At 56.5% G+C, this 16,189-nt stretch overlaps 1 protein-coding gene across 1 annotated transcript in view; it reads left to right on the forward strand.

The window, feature by feature from the left end:
* The window catches only part of CELSR1 (cadherin EGF LAG seven-pass G-type receptor 1), a 133,474-nt gene that overhangs the window by 85,706 nt on the left and 31,579 nt on the right, over window positions 1–16,189 (forward strand). The window contains exons 8-12 of the mRNA XM_077915838.1: window positions 7,159–7,316; window positions 8,296–8,459; window positions 8,843–8,968; window positions 10,121–10,287; window positions 15,912–16,097. Coding sequence (XP_077771964.1) covers window positions 7,159–7,316; window positions 8,296–8,459; window positions 8,843–8,968; window positions 10,121–10,287; window positions 15,912–16,097 — 801 coding nt within the window. The remainder of the gene's footprint in view (window positions 1–7,158; window positions 7,317–8,295; window positions 8,460–8,842; window positions 8,969–10,120; window positions 10,288–15,911; window positions 16,098–16,189) is intronic.

Raw genomic sequence — 16,189 nt, forward strand, 5'->3', positions numbered from 1 at the left:
TCTCTGTTCAAGCCCTGGAGAAGAGCCAGTCGCTTCCCCAAAGACACGGTGACGTGCAAGCTGCAAATTGCTCATTTTTTTTTCCTCTAAAGACATAGAACTTTTTAAAAAAACTACGGGAAAATATTAAGACAACAGAAATACAGGGAGAACGGCCATTTGCACTTTTTTTTGTGTTTTCCTTACCATCTTTTTAGCAACAACAGGGCAACAGCAGACTTTTGTGCAATGTTCCCCTTGTGCCCAATGGGTGCCGAGCCTTCATGCACATTATGTGTTTATTTGATCCTACAAGGGAGGTGCTATTTTTATCCATTTTACAGATGAGTCTGGCGGGCAAGGAAGTCAGGTGACTTTCCTAAGTGGGGTCAGGATGTGACTTCTTGGCCTCCAGGAGGCGACACTCGACGGAGGCTGTGGACCCTGCTGTCCTGTGTCGCCCGTCGGCCTTAGGCTTTCACCGCTGGGCCTCATGTTGGCGTGGCAGCCGGACCGGCCGCACCAGCTTCAGGCTCCCTGCAAAGAGGTTCAGATCCACTTTTCTGTTTTGCTCCCAAATGCCTCCACCGTGGTTGCTGTGAGCTTCCCCACTCTAGAAGAGGCTGCCCCGGCTCCGAGCACTAAGGATCCTGCACCAGCAGTGAGGACTAGGGAGCTCCTGCCCACTCCGCCGCGGCTGTGTGCAGGAACTTGGCCTAGTCTTAGGCGTCCGAGTTCAGAACTGTCTGCCCCACCTGTGGCCAGTAAGGGGCCTGGGTGTGCTTGCAGCCCAGCCTGTTGCTGCCTTACACTAAGGCGGATGCTGCGTCCTCAGGATATAGGTTTCTAACGTCTTTATGGGGAAAAAAAAAATCAAGAAAAAATTTTTTTCAAATCCTCCCTGTTAAGCTTGAGAAGTAAATACTTTTGCAATTAATTTTGGGGAACTCTGAGCTTCTGCTGGCAATCCAGTTGACTTTTTACCCCAGCCCCCTGATGGTCAGTGCAGGTGACATGGAACAGGGGAACGAGCTGTTGCTCTAGAACCGTCTGCAGGCGCTGGCCATACGCACCAGCTCCCCACGGAGGGGCAGCCCGGTTCTCGGTGAGCGAGCCATTTTATCCTCCTGGAGACACGGACTCGTGGGCTGAGTTCCCAAGACGCGTGGCCAGTTTCACCATTTGGGGAAGCCCGTCGAGTCAGTGTAGTGCTTGGGGTTCCTCCGGCATTTACCGTGTGGCAGATCGGGGGTGCAGGTGAGCCTGCCATGCGTGGCGTCCGTTCCTTGTGCCCGACGGGGGCCAAGACTTGTCCCGGGATCTGGTAGGAGTGGGCAGGTGGGGGTCCTGCAGCAGGGACTTGGTTTGCAGGGTGGGAAAAGCAAGGCAAGTCCGGATGAGAAATATCAAGTAGCCTAAGTGCCTTGAGACAGACCAGAGGGGTGAGGCGACGGCAAGCGGTTAGACACCCAGGTTCCGCAACCTGCCTTTCCCTTGTTCCTCCTCTTCCCCTTCCTTGTGTGACGTTGGCGGGGAGTCCCTGCAAATAAGGAGGCTCCTTACGAATCTGCCGTGGATCCTGGGAGCCTGGTCTGGATGTTATCCTCTCAACCGCGTCCGCCAACATGCTTCGAAGAAAGGCCGTGCCTGCTTCCAAGGGAGGGCTGGTCACCTGTGTGTGGGGCTCGGCGGGGTCTGGGCCACGTTTCCTGGGGCGGCGGTCGTCGCCCAGCAGGCTGTGCCCCCCAGACCCTCACGTCCAGTCTGAACCTCACTGTGTTTGAGAAGTGACAGCACGGTACGTGTTCGAGGCTGCATGTTGACTCTTGAAGACATTCCAAAAGTCCAGCCGTGTGTGAATTCTTTGATACAAATTCTAATTGAGCTTTTCTGACACGGAGCACGAATCCATTTATTTCCCAAGACTTGCGGCTCCCGGTGTCTGGTTTCCAGGAGCCCCCCGCATCCAGCACTTGAAACCGAACCCCATCGGCTTCCTCGATGAGGAATTGTTTGCAGCGGGGTAAAAGGCCATAGAAATGTGAGTACTTCGTGAGGACCAAACGCTTTTGTGCACACGAGAAAATCTCCACCCGCTGCTTTAGAGCACCTGAACGGGAGATCGTGGGGGCGGGGGGGTCTGCACGTAGAGAAGAAAAGTGAAGGAAGGTAAAGAGGGACAGGCCCTAAGCAATGACTTCTGATTGACTTACTGAGAATCAGGAATCTGGATCGGTTCAGAGTTGCAAAGCTTTTTTGCTTTTGGGTCCCTCCCCAAAGCACATGGCATCTTCTCGGTGTTTCTCAGTGGGTGGCAGGGGTGCTCATGCTGGGGTTTGTCCTCGCTGGCCCCCATCCACCTGCCCGGTGGCGGGGTCTGCTCAGGGCCTGTGCACTCGATGGGTGCAGGCGTCACCATCCATGTGCAGGCCCTGCCGGCTGGCTCGGGCCTCCTGTGTGCCTGCTTTGCTCGGACCTGGGGCGTCCAGGCCTGGCGGCTACAGGTGCAGGATCCCCCGGGCCCGGGCAGCTGCCTCACTGGGCCGGCAGAGACCGAAGAGGAGAGATGTGGCGACCCAAGCCTTCGCCCTGCCCTTGTCCAGCCCCCTTCCAACGTGAGAACTGTTGCCATGTGACCCCTTTAGTTCCCGTATCTTTTTTCTTTTGTGCCAATGCATGGCAAGCCTTCACAATTCTTAAGAATATTAGAGACCGTTGGTTTTGTCTTGTTCTTCATCTCGTTCCTCTGTACCCGTGCCAGCAGAGCCCCAGCGAGCTCTCTCTCATTCGCCTGTGCCAAATCCCCGCGTCCGTGCTCTGAATGAGCAGCTTAAGCTGCTCTCTCCTCTTCAAACACGAGAGGTGGGGCGCACGGAAGCAAGCCTGGTGCTGCCACGGTCCTCCGGTTTCTGCCCCGCCGGGGCTCCTTCTCCGTGCTGGCCGAGCGGGCTAAGACGCCCTTTGTCTTCGCTCGGCAAGAACAGATGACCTGACCCCAAGTCCGGCACACCTGCTGGTGTCTTCGTCTTCTCGCTTCCGCATCCTGATGGGGCTGCCTGTGCGGTGACGTGCACGCCTCCCACCCTGGCCAAGGGCTCCCCGTCTCCTCTGGTGTTTTGTTGCCGGTGATGATCTCGGCAGGAAGGCCACACGGTGTATTTTATCCCTGTTTTCCAGATCACCACGGGAGGGGGCTTCCCGATGGTTACCAGGGACAGGGCCACAGGGCCCGAGGATGGCGGGTGCCCCCCCAGACAACTGAAATTCACATAACGTAGAACGAATTGTTCGTTATCAAGTGAACAACTCAGGGCCATTTAGTGGGTTCGCAAGATGGAGCCGCCGCCACCTCCATCCAGATCGGAGGTCTGTCTGGCACCCTCAGAGAAGACTCTGCAGCCACCGGCAGTGCCTCCTGATTTCCCCCCGGGGAGGGCCCCGAAACCACCATCTATGGATCTGCCTGTTGTGGACACTTCACATAAAAAAATCTGCAACACGGACCTTTCGCGTCGGGGCTGCTTTCGCTCAGCGTCACCTTCTGGAGGTTCATTGCGCTATAACCAGTTGTCGGTGCTTCGTACTTTGTAAAGGCCGGATCGGAATGTTCTGGAATGGACGGGACACATTTTGTTCACCCAGCCTCTGCAGACACACATTGGGGTGGTTTCCACCTTCTCGTTATTGTCGACGGTGCTGCTGTGAACATCCGGGAGCAGGTATTAGTGGGGGTCTCTGTCCTCAGTTTCTGGCGTCTGCCCAGCAGGGGCACTGCCGGGTCCTGCGGTAACTCTGACCCCTTCCTGTGTCTCTGGCCCCTGCCTGTGGATGTCCTGCGGAGCCTGAGAAGGGATGGGACGGTGGGGGCCTCTGAGGAGCAGGGTTTCCCCGGGTATTCCACTGTGGCTCTGCTATTGGTCGGTCCCCTTAGTTTCTGATCTGAGGATGTTTGGCTTCGTGGCCAGAAGGGCCCTTGAGCCTGGGAGAAGCTGGTGTTGGACGATGTTTATCAGACTCTTGTCTGTTTTCCTAAAAGGTGCACTTGCTACTTTGATGCCAGGCTCCACAGTGGGCCTGAGCTCAGCTGGTGCTACTCTATTTTTTTTTTTTTTTTAAGATTTTATTTATTTATTCACGAGAGACACACACAGAGAGAGGCAGAGAGACAGGCAGAGGGAGAAGCAGGCTCCATGCAAGGAGCCTGATGCGGGACTTGATCTCAGGAGCTGGTGCTACTCTAAATGCACATGTTGATTTATTCCGGGGGCTTTTGCCTCCAGTTGTTCCTCCCTCGCTGTTTTTTTTTTTTTGATGATGAGCAATGGCAGTCTTGCAAACAGCAGCTCTGCTTCATTAGAGTGTAAATGGCTTTTATGCCCTCGGAGAAGTCTCCCACCCATCCCCAAAAATGCAAATTATAAGTTGTAAAGATAATGCGGGACTCACACAGCCTGGGGACAGCTCTTCCCCCAGGATGGCACCTAGCACTTAAGCAGCCCGTAATAGGCACTTGCGTGTGTTTTTCCAAAGCAGGCTGCTGCAACAGAGCGAGAAGCAGATTATTTTTTCTACTCCTCTAACTGTTGCTTAACCGAAGGTGAAATCATTAAGGATATTGCTTATCAAATCTCGTGATCCCATCAGAGGATGTAAAAGGACATCAAGAAGATTAGAGGGAGGGATCCCTGGGTGGCGCAGCGGTTTGGCGCCTGCCTTTGGCCCAGGGCGCAATCCTGGAGGCCCAGGGCACGATCCTGGATACCCGGGATCGAGTCCCACGTCGGGCTCCCGGTGCATGGAGCCTGCTTCTCCCTCTGCCTATGTCTCTGCCTCTCTCTCTCTCTCTCTGTGTGACTATCGTAAATAAACAAAAAAAAAAAAAAAAAAGAAGAAGATTAGAGGGACTCCCTGGTGGCCTAGCGGTTGAGCATCTGCCCTCGAGTCCCGAGTCCCGCATCGGGCTCCCTGCGATTATGCAGGAGCTGGGAGGGTACTGGGTGACATGGTAAAATCCCTTGGATTTATCAAAGAAGGGTTCCCGGGAGAACCATGTGTCCTATTGATGTCACTCTCGAGGTCCCTGGAACAGAGAGAGGACAGGTATTCTGAGTGCCTTCTCTTGTGGGCAGAGAAGCCGAGGTTCAGCGATGGGCATTGTCCAGTCAGATGGTTGGCCAGGAGGGAGTGGAAGGCTCAGCAGGGGGGTCATTATGTATGGTGGTGCAGGCAGTGCACCGCACAACTTGGGGGGAGGGCAGACATTGCCAGGGTTGATGAGGCAGCCGCTGGTGTCACACAGTTTGGCCACCTGGCTGAGCTCCTGTTACCAGCAGCTCCTTGTCCTGCCTCCCAGCCCAGTGTTCTCGATCGAATGGATACTTCTTTACTCCTCTGAAGACCTCAAGATTTCTTTTTAAAGGAACTGTGCAGTGGTTATTTCCCTATTAAAAGGCGTGGAGATGATGTAACTAAATTCTGTGTTTTTACAACTCCCTGTTGCCAGTACTATCAGAAAGAAGTGTAAAATCTCACCGTGTTACACACTCGAGTAGACCCCAGAGCCCTCAAGTGGGGGCACTGAGGCTGTTGTTTTTAGAGGCGATGAGAAGGGCTGCTGGGGCCGGGAGAGCACATCCTCTCTAGGGAGGAAGGAGCCCTGTGCGCCGTGTGCTGACTGTGAGGCCTGGTGGCCCTTTGCACGCGCCACCCAGGTGAATCCAAGCCACCCCATGGAGGGCGGGTCTTGCGATCAGGTTGGACAAATGGGGCAGGGAGTCCAGCCGCCTGGCCCAGCCAGAGCCAGCTCTCGGCTGCCTGCTACATTTCTGGAACTTTGAGACCTGCGTGCTCCTGTTGTGTGGTGGCACGCACAGACTCCCAGGCTTGTGCTGGGGGGATGCCTGCAGACTGTCTGGGTGGGTGTGCTCTGTGTCCTCAAGGGTCAGGAGACATGGGGGGTGCCGGAGATGGGGTGCGGCTGCCTGGGAGTTACTGTCGTTGATCACTAACCTCAGCCCCCTTGGGGAAGGAACCTGCTTCTTCTAGAAGTGAGCTGGCTATACCCCAAGTCACCAATTCCAGAAGAATTCTTTATATATATGTAGTTTTATTTATTTGAGAGAGAGAGAGCATGAGCAGTGGGGAGAGGCAGAGGGAGAAGCAGACTCCCCACCAAGCAGAGAGCCCAATGTGGGGCTCAATCCCAGGACCTTGAGGTCATGACCTGAGCTGAAGGCAGATGCTTCACCGACAGAGCCTCCCAGGCACCCCGTCCAGAGGAATTCTTATGACCCGGCCCCGGGCGGGGAGGCTGTGCCGGTGAGGCCCTTAGGAACAGCCGAGGGGGCAAGCTTAGGGGGCGAGTGGGGGCTTGATCTTGGGGGCACCAAGGGTGGTTGACTTCAGGCCAGTAAAGGGGACAGGAGGGTCATTCCAGGACGAGGACAGGCCTCGGCCCAGGAGTGACTGGGAGCCCCCGGGGGCCCACACTCTAGGAGCACGGAGGGGTGCGCAGGACCTAGTCAGGAGGTGTGTGGCCCGCGGTCCAGCCAGCGCTTGGCTCACAGGCAGAAGCGCATGTTCGGAAGGAGGCGTCTCAGGAAGCATCTCAGCACCTTGGCGTCGGCTGCTGTAACAGATTAGCACACCTGGGGGGCTTGGGATGCAGAACTTTGTTCCATCACGGTCATGGAGGCCAGAAGTCCGAGATGCAGGTGGCAGCGGGGCCGAGCTGCCCCCAGGGGGCTCCGAGGAGGGGGGCCTTCCTTGTGTCTCCAGATGCTGGTGGCACAGGCCGTCCCTGGGGCCCCTTGGCCTGGCACGTGTCACTCTGCCTGCCTCCGAGGCCGCATGGCCCTCTCCCCGCGGGTCTGTGTCCAGGCCTGCCTTGTGAGGTCACCAGGGTCCAGCCTGCTGCCGTGGGCTCCTGTCCTAGCTGATTACATTTGCAGACCATTTATTTCCAAGTAAGATCACATTTTGAGGTTCTGGGAGGAACATAAATTGTAGGGGTACCCGGGGCAGCTGGTTTGGGGAATCGATTTAAAACAGAGCTGTCCGCCTGTGGCTTTCCCACGTCCTCAGCGCCCGTGGGTGGGAGGCACGTGTTGGCACCAGCAGGTCTGCCTCGGGCGCTTGTAGCCAACATGCTGACGCCTTCTGTGTTTTCTCTTCCCACAGCCCAACATCGGCCGCCTGGGCCTGCCCCACGGGCCGTCTGGAGAGAAGGTGGCCGTGGTGACCGTGGACGACTGTGACACGGCCGTGGCTGTGCGCTTTGGCAGCCTCGTCGGGAACTACAGCTGCGCTGCCCAGGGCACGCAGAGCGGCTCCAAGAAGTGAGCATTGCGGGAGGGGAGGCCCCAGCAGCCACCCCCGGTGACTGTTGCTCCCAGCGGGTCGTCTGGAGCAGGACCCAGATGCAGGGCGCCTTGGGCACAGCACCCTGGCAGCCCCAATCCAGGCTGGAATCAGAGTCCCTCCTCTCGCTCGGGGTACCCCCGGTCTGACATGTTAGAACCTTCTAGAATAAGTCCTCTTTTCACTTCTGTCAAAGTAATGGCCAGGCCAACCCCGCAGTTGTGACAGCTAGCTTGCTGACCCTAGACACCATGGGGTCGCTGACCTCCATCCATCAGGCACGGGTCCCTGCGGCCCAGCATTGGGGTCAGTAAACCTCCCCCTGTTAGATCTAACTCAGAAATAAGACCACCGCCACCGACAGCTGTCATGCCAGCCTCAACGGCCAGAGCAGAGGCTCCGTTCCTACTCAGTAAGCTTTTGAAGTGGTGGTTAGTCCGATCCAGGCCGAGCATCTGGAGCAGCCGTGGTGCCCATTTTACTGGCAAGGAGGCTGTGTGTGGCCTGGAGGGATTGTCACCCTTACCCAAGGCCACGCGGCGGCTCACGGGGATCTGGGGCTGTGGTTTGCTGTGAGCTGGGCGAGGTCATCAGAGGTGGCGGGGGGTAGTGCCACAGTTTGGTGTTGGCTCGTGCCCGCCGGGCTGCTCGTACTGCTTGGGTTGGACTGTCCCCGGCAATGGGCGGGACTCAGTCTGTCCGGATCCGACGCGAGTTCAAGGAGTCCAGGGCACAGCCTTGCACCTGAAAGTGGAAGCCAGTGTGGCCCTAGAATAGGACCTGCCTTTTGTGTTCTGACCCGTTGGCCACCTACCTCCCTGTTCGGTTCCTGAGGTTCAAGGTGATGGGGTGTCTGGTGGCGCAGGCCACTGTGACGTTACGGCAGCATCAGGACCCCCGATGCTGCCTCTGGTCCCCCCAGACACAGAGGTCAGAGAGCTGGCTTTGTCTCCCCAGGTCCCTGGATCTGACAGGCCCTCTGCTCCTGGGAGGCGTCCCCAACCTGCCTGAGGACTTCCCGGTGCACAACCGGCAGTTCGTGGGCTGCATGCGGAACCTGTCTGTGGACGGGAAAAACGTGGACATGGCCAGCTTCATTGCCAACAACGGCACCAGGGCAGGTATGGCCTGACCGCCGGGGCCCAGGGGAGAGCCCCCTCCACATCCCGGGCTACCCAGCTCTGGGCCTCTAGGACGGGAGCCCTGGCTCTCGGATGTGCTGCTCTTGGGGCCTGGGCGTCCCGCAGTGTGGGGTGCGGTGCGGGGCAGACGCTCGATGCCACGTTCTTGAGCGTGTTACCACACGACCTGGCCAGCTGGCGGAACGGGCAGCGCGTCCTGTGCCATTTCAGGTCTGCCGATCTTACTGCTGCCAGAGGGTCCCTTCCCTCGGGGCTGTGGCTCACTGGGCCATCTCCCCACCCCGTGGGTCGGTGTTAGGACTCAGTTCCCCCGACCGAGTGTTTCCTCTTCTGTGACCGTGCTGTGTGCTCTGTGTTCCCAGGCTGCGCTGCCCAGAGGAACTTCTGCGACGGGACCTGGTGTCAGAACGGGGGCACTTGTGTCAGCAGGTGGAACATGTACCTGTGCGAGTGTCCGCTCCGGTTCGGTGGGAAGAACTGTGAGCAAGGTGAGGGCCTGCGTGCCCACCTGACTCCGGGGGCTTCGGAGACCCCAATCTTGGGTGTCAGGGCTCATGTGGGTCTGCATGTCCAGAGCCACAGCCTCTGATGGTGTGTGTGTGGCTGCAGGCGTGGGCCCCTGGTGGGGGGTTGGAGCACACGTGGAGCACACGCAGAGCCCGGCTGGGGTGAGATGCTGGGGCGGGTGTGCAGGAAGCTCGGCTGCACAGGGGGCCGCAGCCGGGTGGACACGTGCCCACGCCCAGAGTTCCTGTTATGGAGGCCGCGAGGCCCAGCGTGGCTGTGCCAGAGAAAACAGATGCCCACGTTGGGTTCACAAGAGCAGGAAACAGATGGCCCGGGGTGTATGAGGCCCAGCTGGTGTGCCCTGTGCTGTTGACCAGGGTAGCTCGTGTTTAAAGCCTCGGATGACGACTGTGCCGTCCTGCCTGGAGGACGTACGTGGTCTGGAGACAGTGAGGCCTGTCTGGCACCTGGTTTGTCCAAGTGTCACAGGCTGCATGGGGCTATCGATCACCCACTGCCACCTTCCTGGTCCCCCCCAAACATCTTGGAGCCCTTGGCTGGTCAGCGGCCTCCCCACCTCCATGCCCATCGTGCAGTGGCCTGTGTGCCTGGGGGTCGGAGCCCTCCCCAGACACAGATGTGGGGCTGAGTGGAGGTGCCGGGACTTGTGTGCAGTACTCACAACAGGTCACACTGTCCCACCAGGAGACCCTGCTGCTGCTCCTGGGCTCCCCACCTGGGGGTGGGACAGGCAGGTTGAGCTCACAGGGCCCCCCAGCACCCCATCCGCTGAGCCCCAGGATACTGAGCCACCGTGCTCTGCCTTCTGTCCAGCCTGGGAGCCCTGTGTCATGCCCTGGGCAGGGCTGAGAACCCCCCAGCCTCAACCTCCCTCCCCAGGAAGGTGGCGGGAGCCCCAGAGGGTAGGCCTCTTCTGTAAGCCTGTGGGTCTGGACTCAGAACACCAGATACTGCACGTGTGGAAGTCTGACACTGGGCTTTGTACTGAAATGAAAAAGGCCCGGGAATTTTTCCATCCCTTCTCCCCCGGAGCCTGTCCTGCTCCCCTGCAGCTGAGAAAGGTTCTCAGAGGCACGTCTGATGTGCGGGGCTCTGCGTTTCTGCGTCCACAGTCATGCCTCACCCCCAGCGCTTCAGTGGGGAGAGCATTGTGTCCTGGAGTGACCTGGACATCACCATCTCCGTGCCCTGGTACCTGGGGCTCATGTTCCGGACCAGGAAGGAGGACGGCGTGCTGATGGAGGCCACGGCAGGTGTGTCGTCCCGGCTGCATCTGCAGGTAGGGGGAAGCACGTCCCATACCTGTCACCGCACCGCCCGGGCGGCTGTGGGGCCCGCGTGCACTGAGTGGTGCAGCCGGAGCTCCCGGGCAGCTCCGCCCTGGCTGCATGGGCTCCCGGGGCACACGGGCCCGGCGGGGACCCTCCCTCTGCCCGCACCGGCCCGGCGGGGTCCCCGGTGTGAGGAAGAAAGGAAACACGAGCCTGCGTTCCCAGCCGGCCGCACAATCTCGCCATTCATAGCAGGGAAGAGTGCAGGGACTCCAGTGTGCCTCTACGATTCCCACAGGGAGGCTTGATTCCAGCACTTTCTTTCTTCCTTTATCACTGAGATGGAGTACGTGCGGGGCTGGCTGGACCCAGTAGTCCGGCTCCTCGGCTGCAGGACCCAGCCAGGGTGTGTCTTAGGCAGCAGCTGTGGCCTCCGGGCGTGTCGGTGCCGCAGGAGGCGGTGAGCACCCGCGGGTGGGGACGGGGGTCCCGAGCTGGAGATGGGCTGTGGCCGCCTGCTGGGGGTGCCGCACATGGGCTGGCACCCCGAGGTTACGCTCTGCCCAGAGGTTCCTGAAAGTCCTCCTGAACTTTGAATCTCCTTAGGCTTGTGCTCTGTGAATCTTTTTGGAGTTTTCCGTTTTGTTTAACTTAAAACGTGGGACAGGCAGTAGAGATCCTAAAAACCTTTAAAACATGATTTTAATGTGCTGAATTCCCTAACTTTTGCTCCACGAATAGCTCCCCCTTGCATCTTCCCAGCTCCGCAGAGATTTCATTTGGAGAAACAAGGGGAGTTCCTGCCGGTGGTGAGAGTCCCCCGGTGACCCCGTTGGGCACGGCGCCCACCTCCTACCCTCGCTCTGGCCTGGGGTTTCACTGTATTTGAGGGTCCAGGAGACTCGGAGCCCGGGGAGCCCGGGGGCCACCTGCTACCTGCCGTCTCCACATGCTTTCTGTCTGCAGGGTGGGTGCAGGGGCGCAGCAGGTTCCTGAGCAGACCCTCCCCCTCAGCCCCTGTGGGACCTGGGATTAGAAGGAATTCCGTAACTAGGTTGTTTTTCCTGCCTTTCTTTGGGAGTTTCTTTCAAGTATGTGCGTGTGTGTGTCTGCATGTGAGTGTGATGGAGGACCTGGGGGCCGTGGCCACAGTGGCACTGACCCCATTTGCATGGGTCATTCCACACAGAGTGTCCCCTGGACCAGCCTCCCCTTCTGCCTTGGGGCCGGGCCACCCCGAGCACACCGCGGGCCTGCCCGTGTGGTGGCTCCCCTGGTGTGTGTGTGGGTCCTCTCGGAGCTGTCATTCCTTCCCAATGCTTCTGGCCCGGGGGCTCTTCTGCCCATTTGCGGACTGGACTCGGTTCCCAGGAGGAGCAGGCTGTGCTGGGGTCATGGAAGGTCAGACGTGAGAGGGACCCCGTGGAGCGATCCCTCCAATCTCTTTGCTTGAGGGAAGCGCAGAGACTGAGCTTTGGGCTCCGGGGTTTCCTTGTCACCTGGGCTTTGCGGTGTCCACAGGATCCCTTTCTATTGCCCCTGTGGGCTGTCTGCCTGGAAACACTTGCGAGAGCCAGGGGCAGAAGTGGGCAGTGGGGGGCAGGGCAGCAGGCGGGCACCAAGGGGCAGGGGTAGCAGGCGGGCAGCAGGGGACAGGGGTAGTAGGTGGGCACCAAGGGCAGGGGCAGCAGGCGGGCAGCAGGGGACAGGGGCAGCAGGTGGGCATTGAGAGGCAGGGGCAGCAGGCGGGCAGTGGGGGACAGGGGCAGTAGGTGGGCAGTGGGGACAAGGGCAGCAGGTGGGCACCAAGGGGCAGGGGCAGCAGGCAGGCATCGAAGGGCAGGGGCAGCAGGCAGGCATCGAAGGGCAGGGGCAGCAGGCAGGCATCGAGGGGCAGGGGTAGCAGGCGGGCAATGGGGGGCAGGGCAGCGGGTGGGCAGCGGGGTGCAGGGGCAGTGAGCGGGCATCGAGGGGCAGGGGCAGCAGGCAGGCATCGAGGGGCAGGGGCAGCAGGCAGGCATCGAGGGGCAGGGGTAGCAGGCGGGCACCAAGGCAGTGGCCAGCGCCCCCTGTGACCTCCATGCCGCTGGTCAGTGGGGGCAGGACCCCGAGGGCGCCCAGTGGGCGCGCAGGCCCCAGACTTGCCGACAGATCTGCGGGGACAGGGCCCCAGGGGGTGGTGACTAAGCCTGCGCAGCAGGGGGCTGGGACTCGGAGCTCCAGCCGAGGCCTCTCTCCCCTCACCTGCCCTGCTCCCCTGTGTCACTGCTCAGCAGCACCTCCAGCGCCGGCCCGTTCAGGTCCTACTGGAGGTACAGTCCGTGCGCCCCATAATTACAGCTGTTCTCGGGTTTCCCTTATTAACGTGAGATTTCATAGGGTTGCCGCCGTCCCGGGGCTAGCTCTGGGCCAGGATTTGGCAAGCACAGTTCTGCCTCGGGATGGTATTTTTCTCTGTGGTTATTTTACTCTTGGAACAAATTAAATTGGCTGTTTTTGATTCAGGTGATGAACTGGAACTTACACGTTGTCATTTGGCAGTGGGGTCTCTAGGAAAAAAGTACGCCTTTGGGAGGAGAAACACTGAAAGCTACAAACTCCCATATTGCTTGAGTAATTACGTTATGGGTAGCTAATCCAAAATATTTGTGTTTTTTTTTTTTTTTTTTTTTGCCAGAGACCATAGCCAGCTCCTCCACGTGGAAGGCTGGGTGGCGAGACCGGTGGCCTTGGGGGGAGTCCTTCAGACTCCAGTGGCCACCCAGAAGGCCACTTCAGGGCCTGAAGGCCAGTCAGCTGGGCGTTACAGGAATGTTCTGGGTTATTTCCATGTGGTGTGTATGAATGCAGGCCTCCTGCAGGCCTCGTGAGCTCTGTGGGGCAGCAGTGTAGGTGTTCCTGGCTCCCGAGGCAGGCCAGATGCGCTTCGCTGTCATCCTGCAGCTCACACAATTTGGGTGATGGCTCTCCGGCGCCCTTGCTCCGCCTGCATTGTCAAGGGGGATCTCCTGGCCATTGTTGAACGTCCTTCTTAAATCCCGTGACAGACCTGAGGGGGGAAAGCAGTCACTGCACGTGCGCCTGGGATTCATTCTGTTGCCTTTGTCTGCAGACACATGTCATTTTTATTGTTGATCCACTGGCCTTGGGGTTTCGTTGGCAAGGATGGTGAAAGAGCACAGCCAGGGGATAAGGAGGTTGCCTTAAACTTCTGTGGACAGAAGGAGACAGAGCATAGAAAGGTGCAAAATCCTCTTCTTGATTTCGCTCTCCATTAAGACTAAAACCCAAAACGCATTACTAGTTGCATTGTCTTTATAATCAGTTAAAAATACCTTCTATTTTTCCATCATGATTTCTTTTTTTGATCCATGGGGTATTTAGAAGTATGCTTCAGGGCACCTCGGTGGCTCAGTCGGTTGAGCGTCTGACTTTTGATTTCAGCTCAGGCCGTGATCTTGGGGTCTCAAGATCGAGCCCCAAGTTAGACTCTGCCCTGGGCATGGAGCATGCTTGGATTTCTCTCTCTCCCTCTGCCCCTCTCCCCACTCCAGCCCACGCATACTCTCTCTCTCTCTCTCTCAAAACAAAAGTAGTATGTTTTTTAAAAAATATTTATTAGAGAGAGTGCACACACATGCAAGTGGGGTGGGGGAGGACAGAGGGCAAGAATCTTGAGCAGACTCCTCTCTGAGTGTGGAGCCCAAGCGGGGCTCGATCCCACGACCCTGAGATCATGACCTGAACCAACATCCAGAGTCAGATGCTTGATGGACTGAGCCACCCAGGTGCCCCTAGAAGTATGTTTCTGAGTCAGCAAACAGGTGGCATTTTCTAGCAAATCATTCTGTTGTTGATTCTAGCATAGGTACAGGTCAGAGAAGGCTTTGCTGTGTGATTTCAGACCTTTGACATGCGTGAGGCTTCACAGCCCATCACTTCGTATTTGTGAATGTCTCACCAATACCTTGAAAGAATGTGTGTTCTGCGGTCGCGTTCTATAGTGTTCTGTATACGTCAAGTAGGTGAAGTTCGCTAATTATTGGGGTGTTCAGACCTCTTATATCATTATTGATTTTTTTTTTTTGTTTCTCTGCTCAGTTACTGAGAGAGAGGAGTTTAAAAAGTTTGCAGCCCCCATTGTGGGGATTTAGCTCTTGCCCCTTTTCGTGTTCTCAAGTTTTGCTTTGTACATTTTGAGTCTGTGTTATTAGATGCATACAGATTTAGAATTGTTGTATTTTCCTGGACAAGCAACTCTGTCATCGTTAGGAAAATCAATTTTATCTCTGGAATCTCTTTGTTTACTTTCAAGTCTACTTTGTCTCGTTTGTAGAGCTACACCGGATTTCCTTTGGTTGGTGTTTACATGATGTACCCTTTTCTGGCCTTGGACTTTCAACACTTCTGAATCCTTATATTTTAGGTGTGTCTCTTTTAAGCAGTGCATTAATAGTTGTTGTTGTTTTCTTAACCTATTCTTTTACTTGAAGCAATCTTTCAACATGAGCATCTTAGGTTAGTTGTGGTGCTGTTTCCTCATCCTCTTACATGTCTTTATACTGGGTAGCTTGAGTCTTATCTCCCAAAATAGAACATTTATCCACAAAAATAAGAGTCACCTGTATCTGTTTCCTCGAAAGTTCTCTGGTTCTCGTTGTTCTCAGGTCTGTCTGCTGATTCTGTTTTATGGATTCCCTGGGTGGGAGGGGGGTTGGTGGTCTGTTTCCATTCACTCTTTCTTGCATCTCTTGGTTTTCACGCACACGGTCTTGTCTCCTCCAGTCCTGGGTTATTTTTGGCTGAGTGCTGAACATCATATTGAAAACCCAGTGAGAATTTAAAACTAGAATAATGGTGTCCCTGCCCCTCATGTTTCTTCCAGCAGGCACCCTCACACACTTTGGATGGGCTCTGAATTCCAGTTTTTATCATCCCAGCCCCAGGAGCCTGGAAAGCTTTGCTCAGCTTCCAGGCTCAGCTGTGTCTTCCAGAACCAGCTGACAACCCACAGTGGAAGCAAACATCAAACTCGCTTCTACAGATTTTCATTTCCTACCTGGTTGTGGCTCCATAACTCTGCCTTGAGTCGTTCTGATGCCTTTTAGTGTTCGTCTCGTGTTTCTAGCTGTTCTCAGGAGGAGGGTTACTCCAAACTACCCAGTCCTTTGTTAGGACAAGATCTTGCCATTACTCCTGGCTATGTTTTCTTAAAACATGAATGTCTTGGGCCAATTACTTTGCCAGTGTTTGTTTTTCTGTACATGTATGTAAATGTGGTGGCCCGAATCCTGTCTCATAAAAGTGGAATGTATGCCTTCAAAAATAAGAGCTCAGTACTCACCTGAATCTGTGGTTGTTCAGTTCCCAGTAATTAAGTCCAATGGGCTTTATCTCACCTTCCCTCTGTCCACATCTGACACTTCTTGCCACAGGACAAGGCATATAATTCTGCAGAGTGATATGGGCAACAATTAGAAATTAAACTTGGCCTCATTTTTAGGTCTGTCTTTGGCCCAGTGCCCTGTGGGGAGTCTTGTTTGTGTGGCTTTGTTGTTGAAGTGACCGCAAAGCGTCTTCTGTTCTGTCATCATCACATCAACTGGTAGGTCTGGCTCTCCTTGTCCTACAGATCCTAAACAACTATGTCCAGTTTGAGGTGTTCCATGGTCCCTCCGACGTGGCATCCATGAGTTTGTCCAGGTCACGTGTGACTGATGGGGAGTGGCACCACCTGTTGATAGAACTGAAGAGCGCCAAGGAGGGCAAAGACATCAAGTACCTGGCGGTCATGACCTTGGACTATGGGTTGGACCAGGTGAGTTGGCACCTGTGCCCTCTTTGGAACAGGACACTTTTACAGAGTGACCCCTCCACATGCCAGGACCTAGCAGAGCTCTAAAGGTTTCA

The sequence above is a fragment of the Canis aureus genome, chromosome 11, assembly GCF_053574225.1.
Source record: "Canis aureus isolate CA01 chromosome 11, VMU_Caureus_v.1.0, whole genome shotgun sequence".
Classification (NCBI taxonomy): Eukaryota; Metazoa; Chordata; class Mammalia; order Carnivora; family Canidae; genus Canis; species Canis aureus.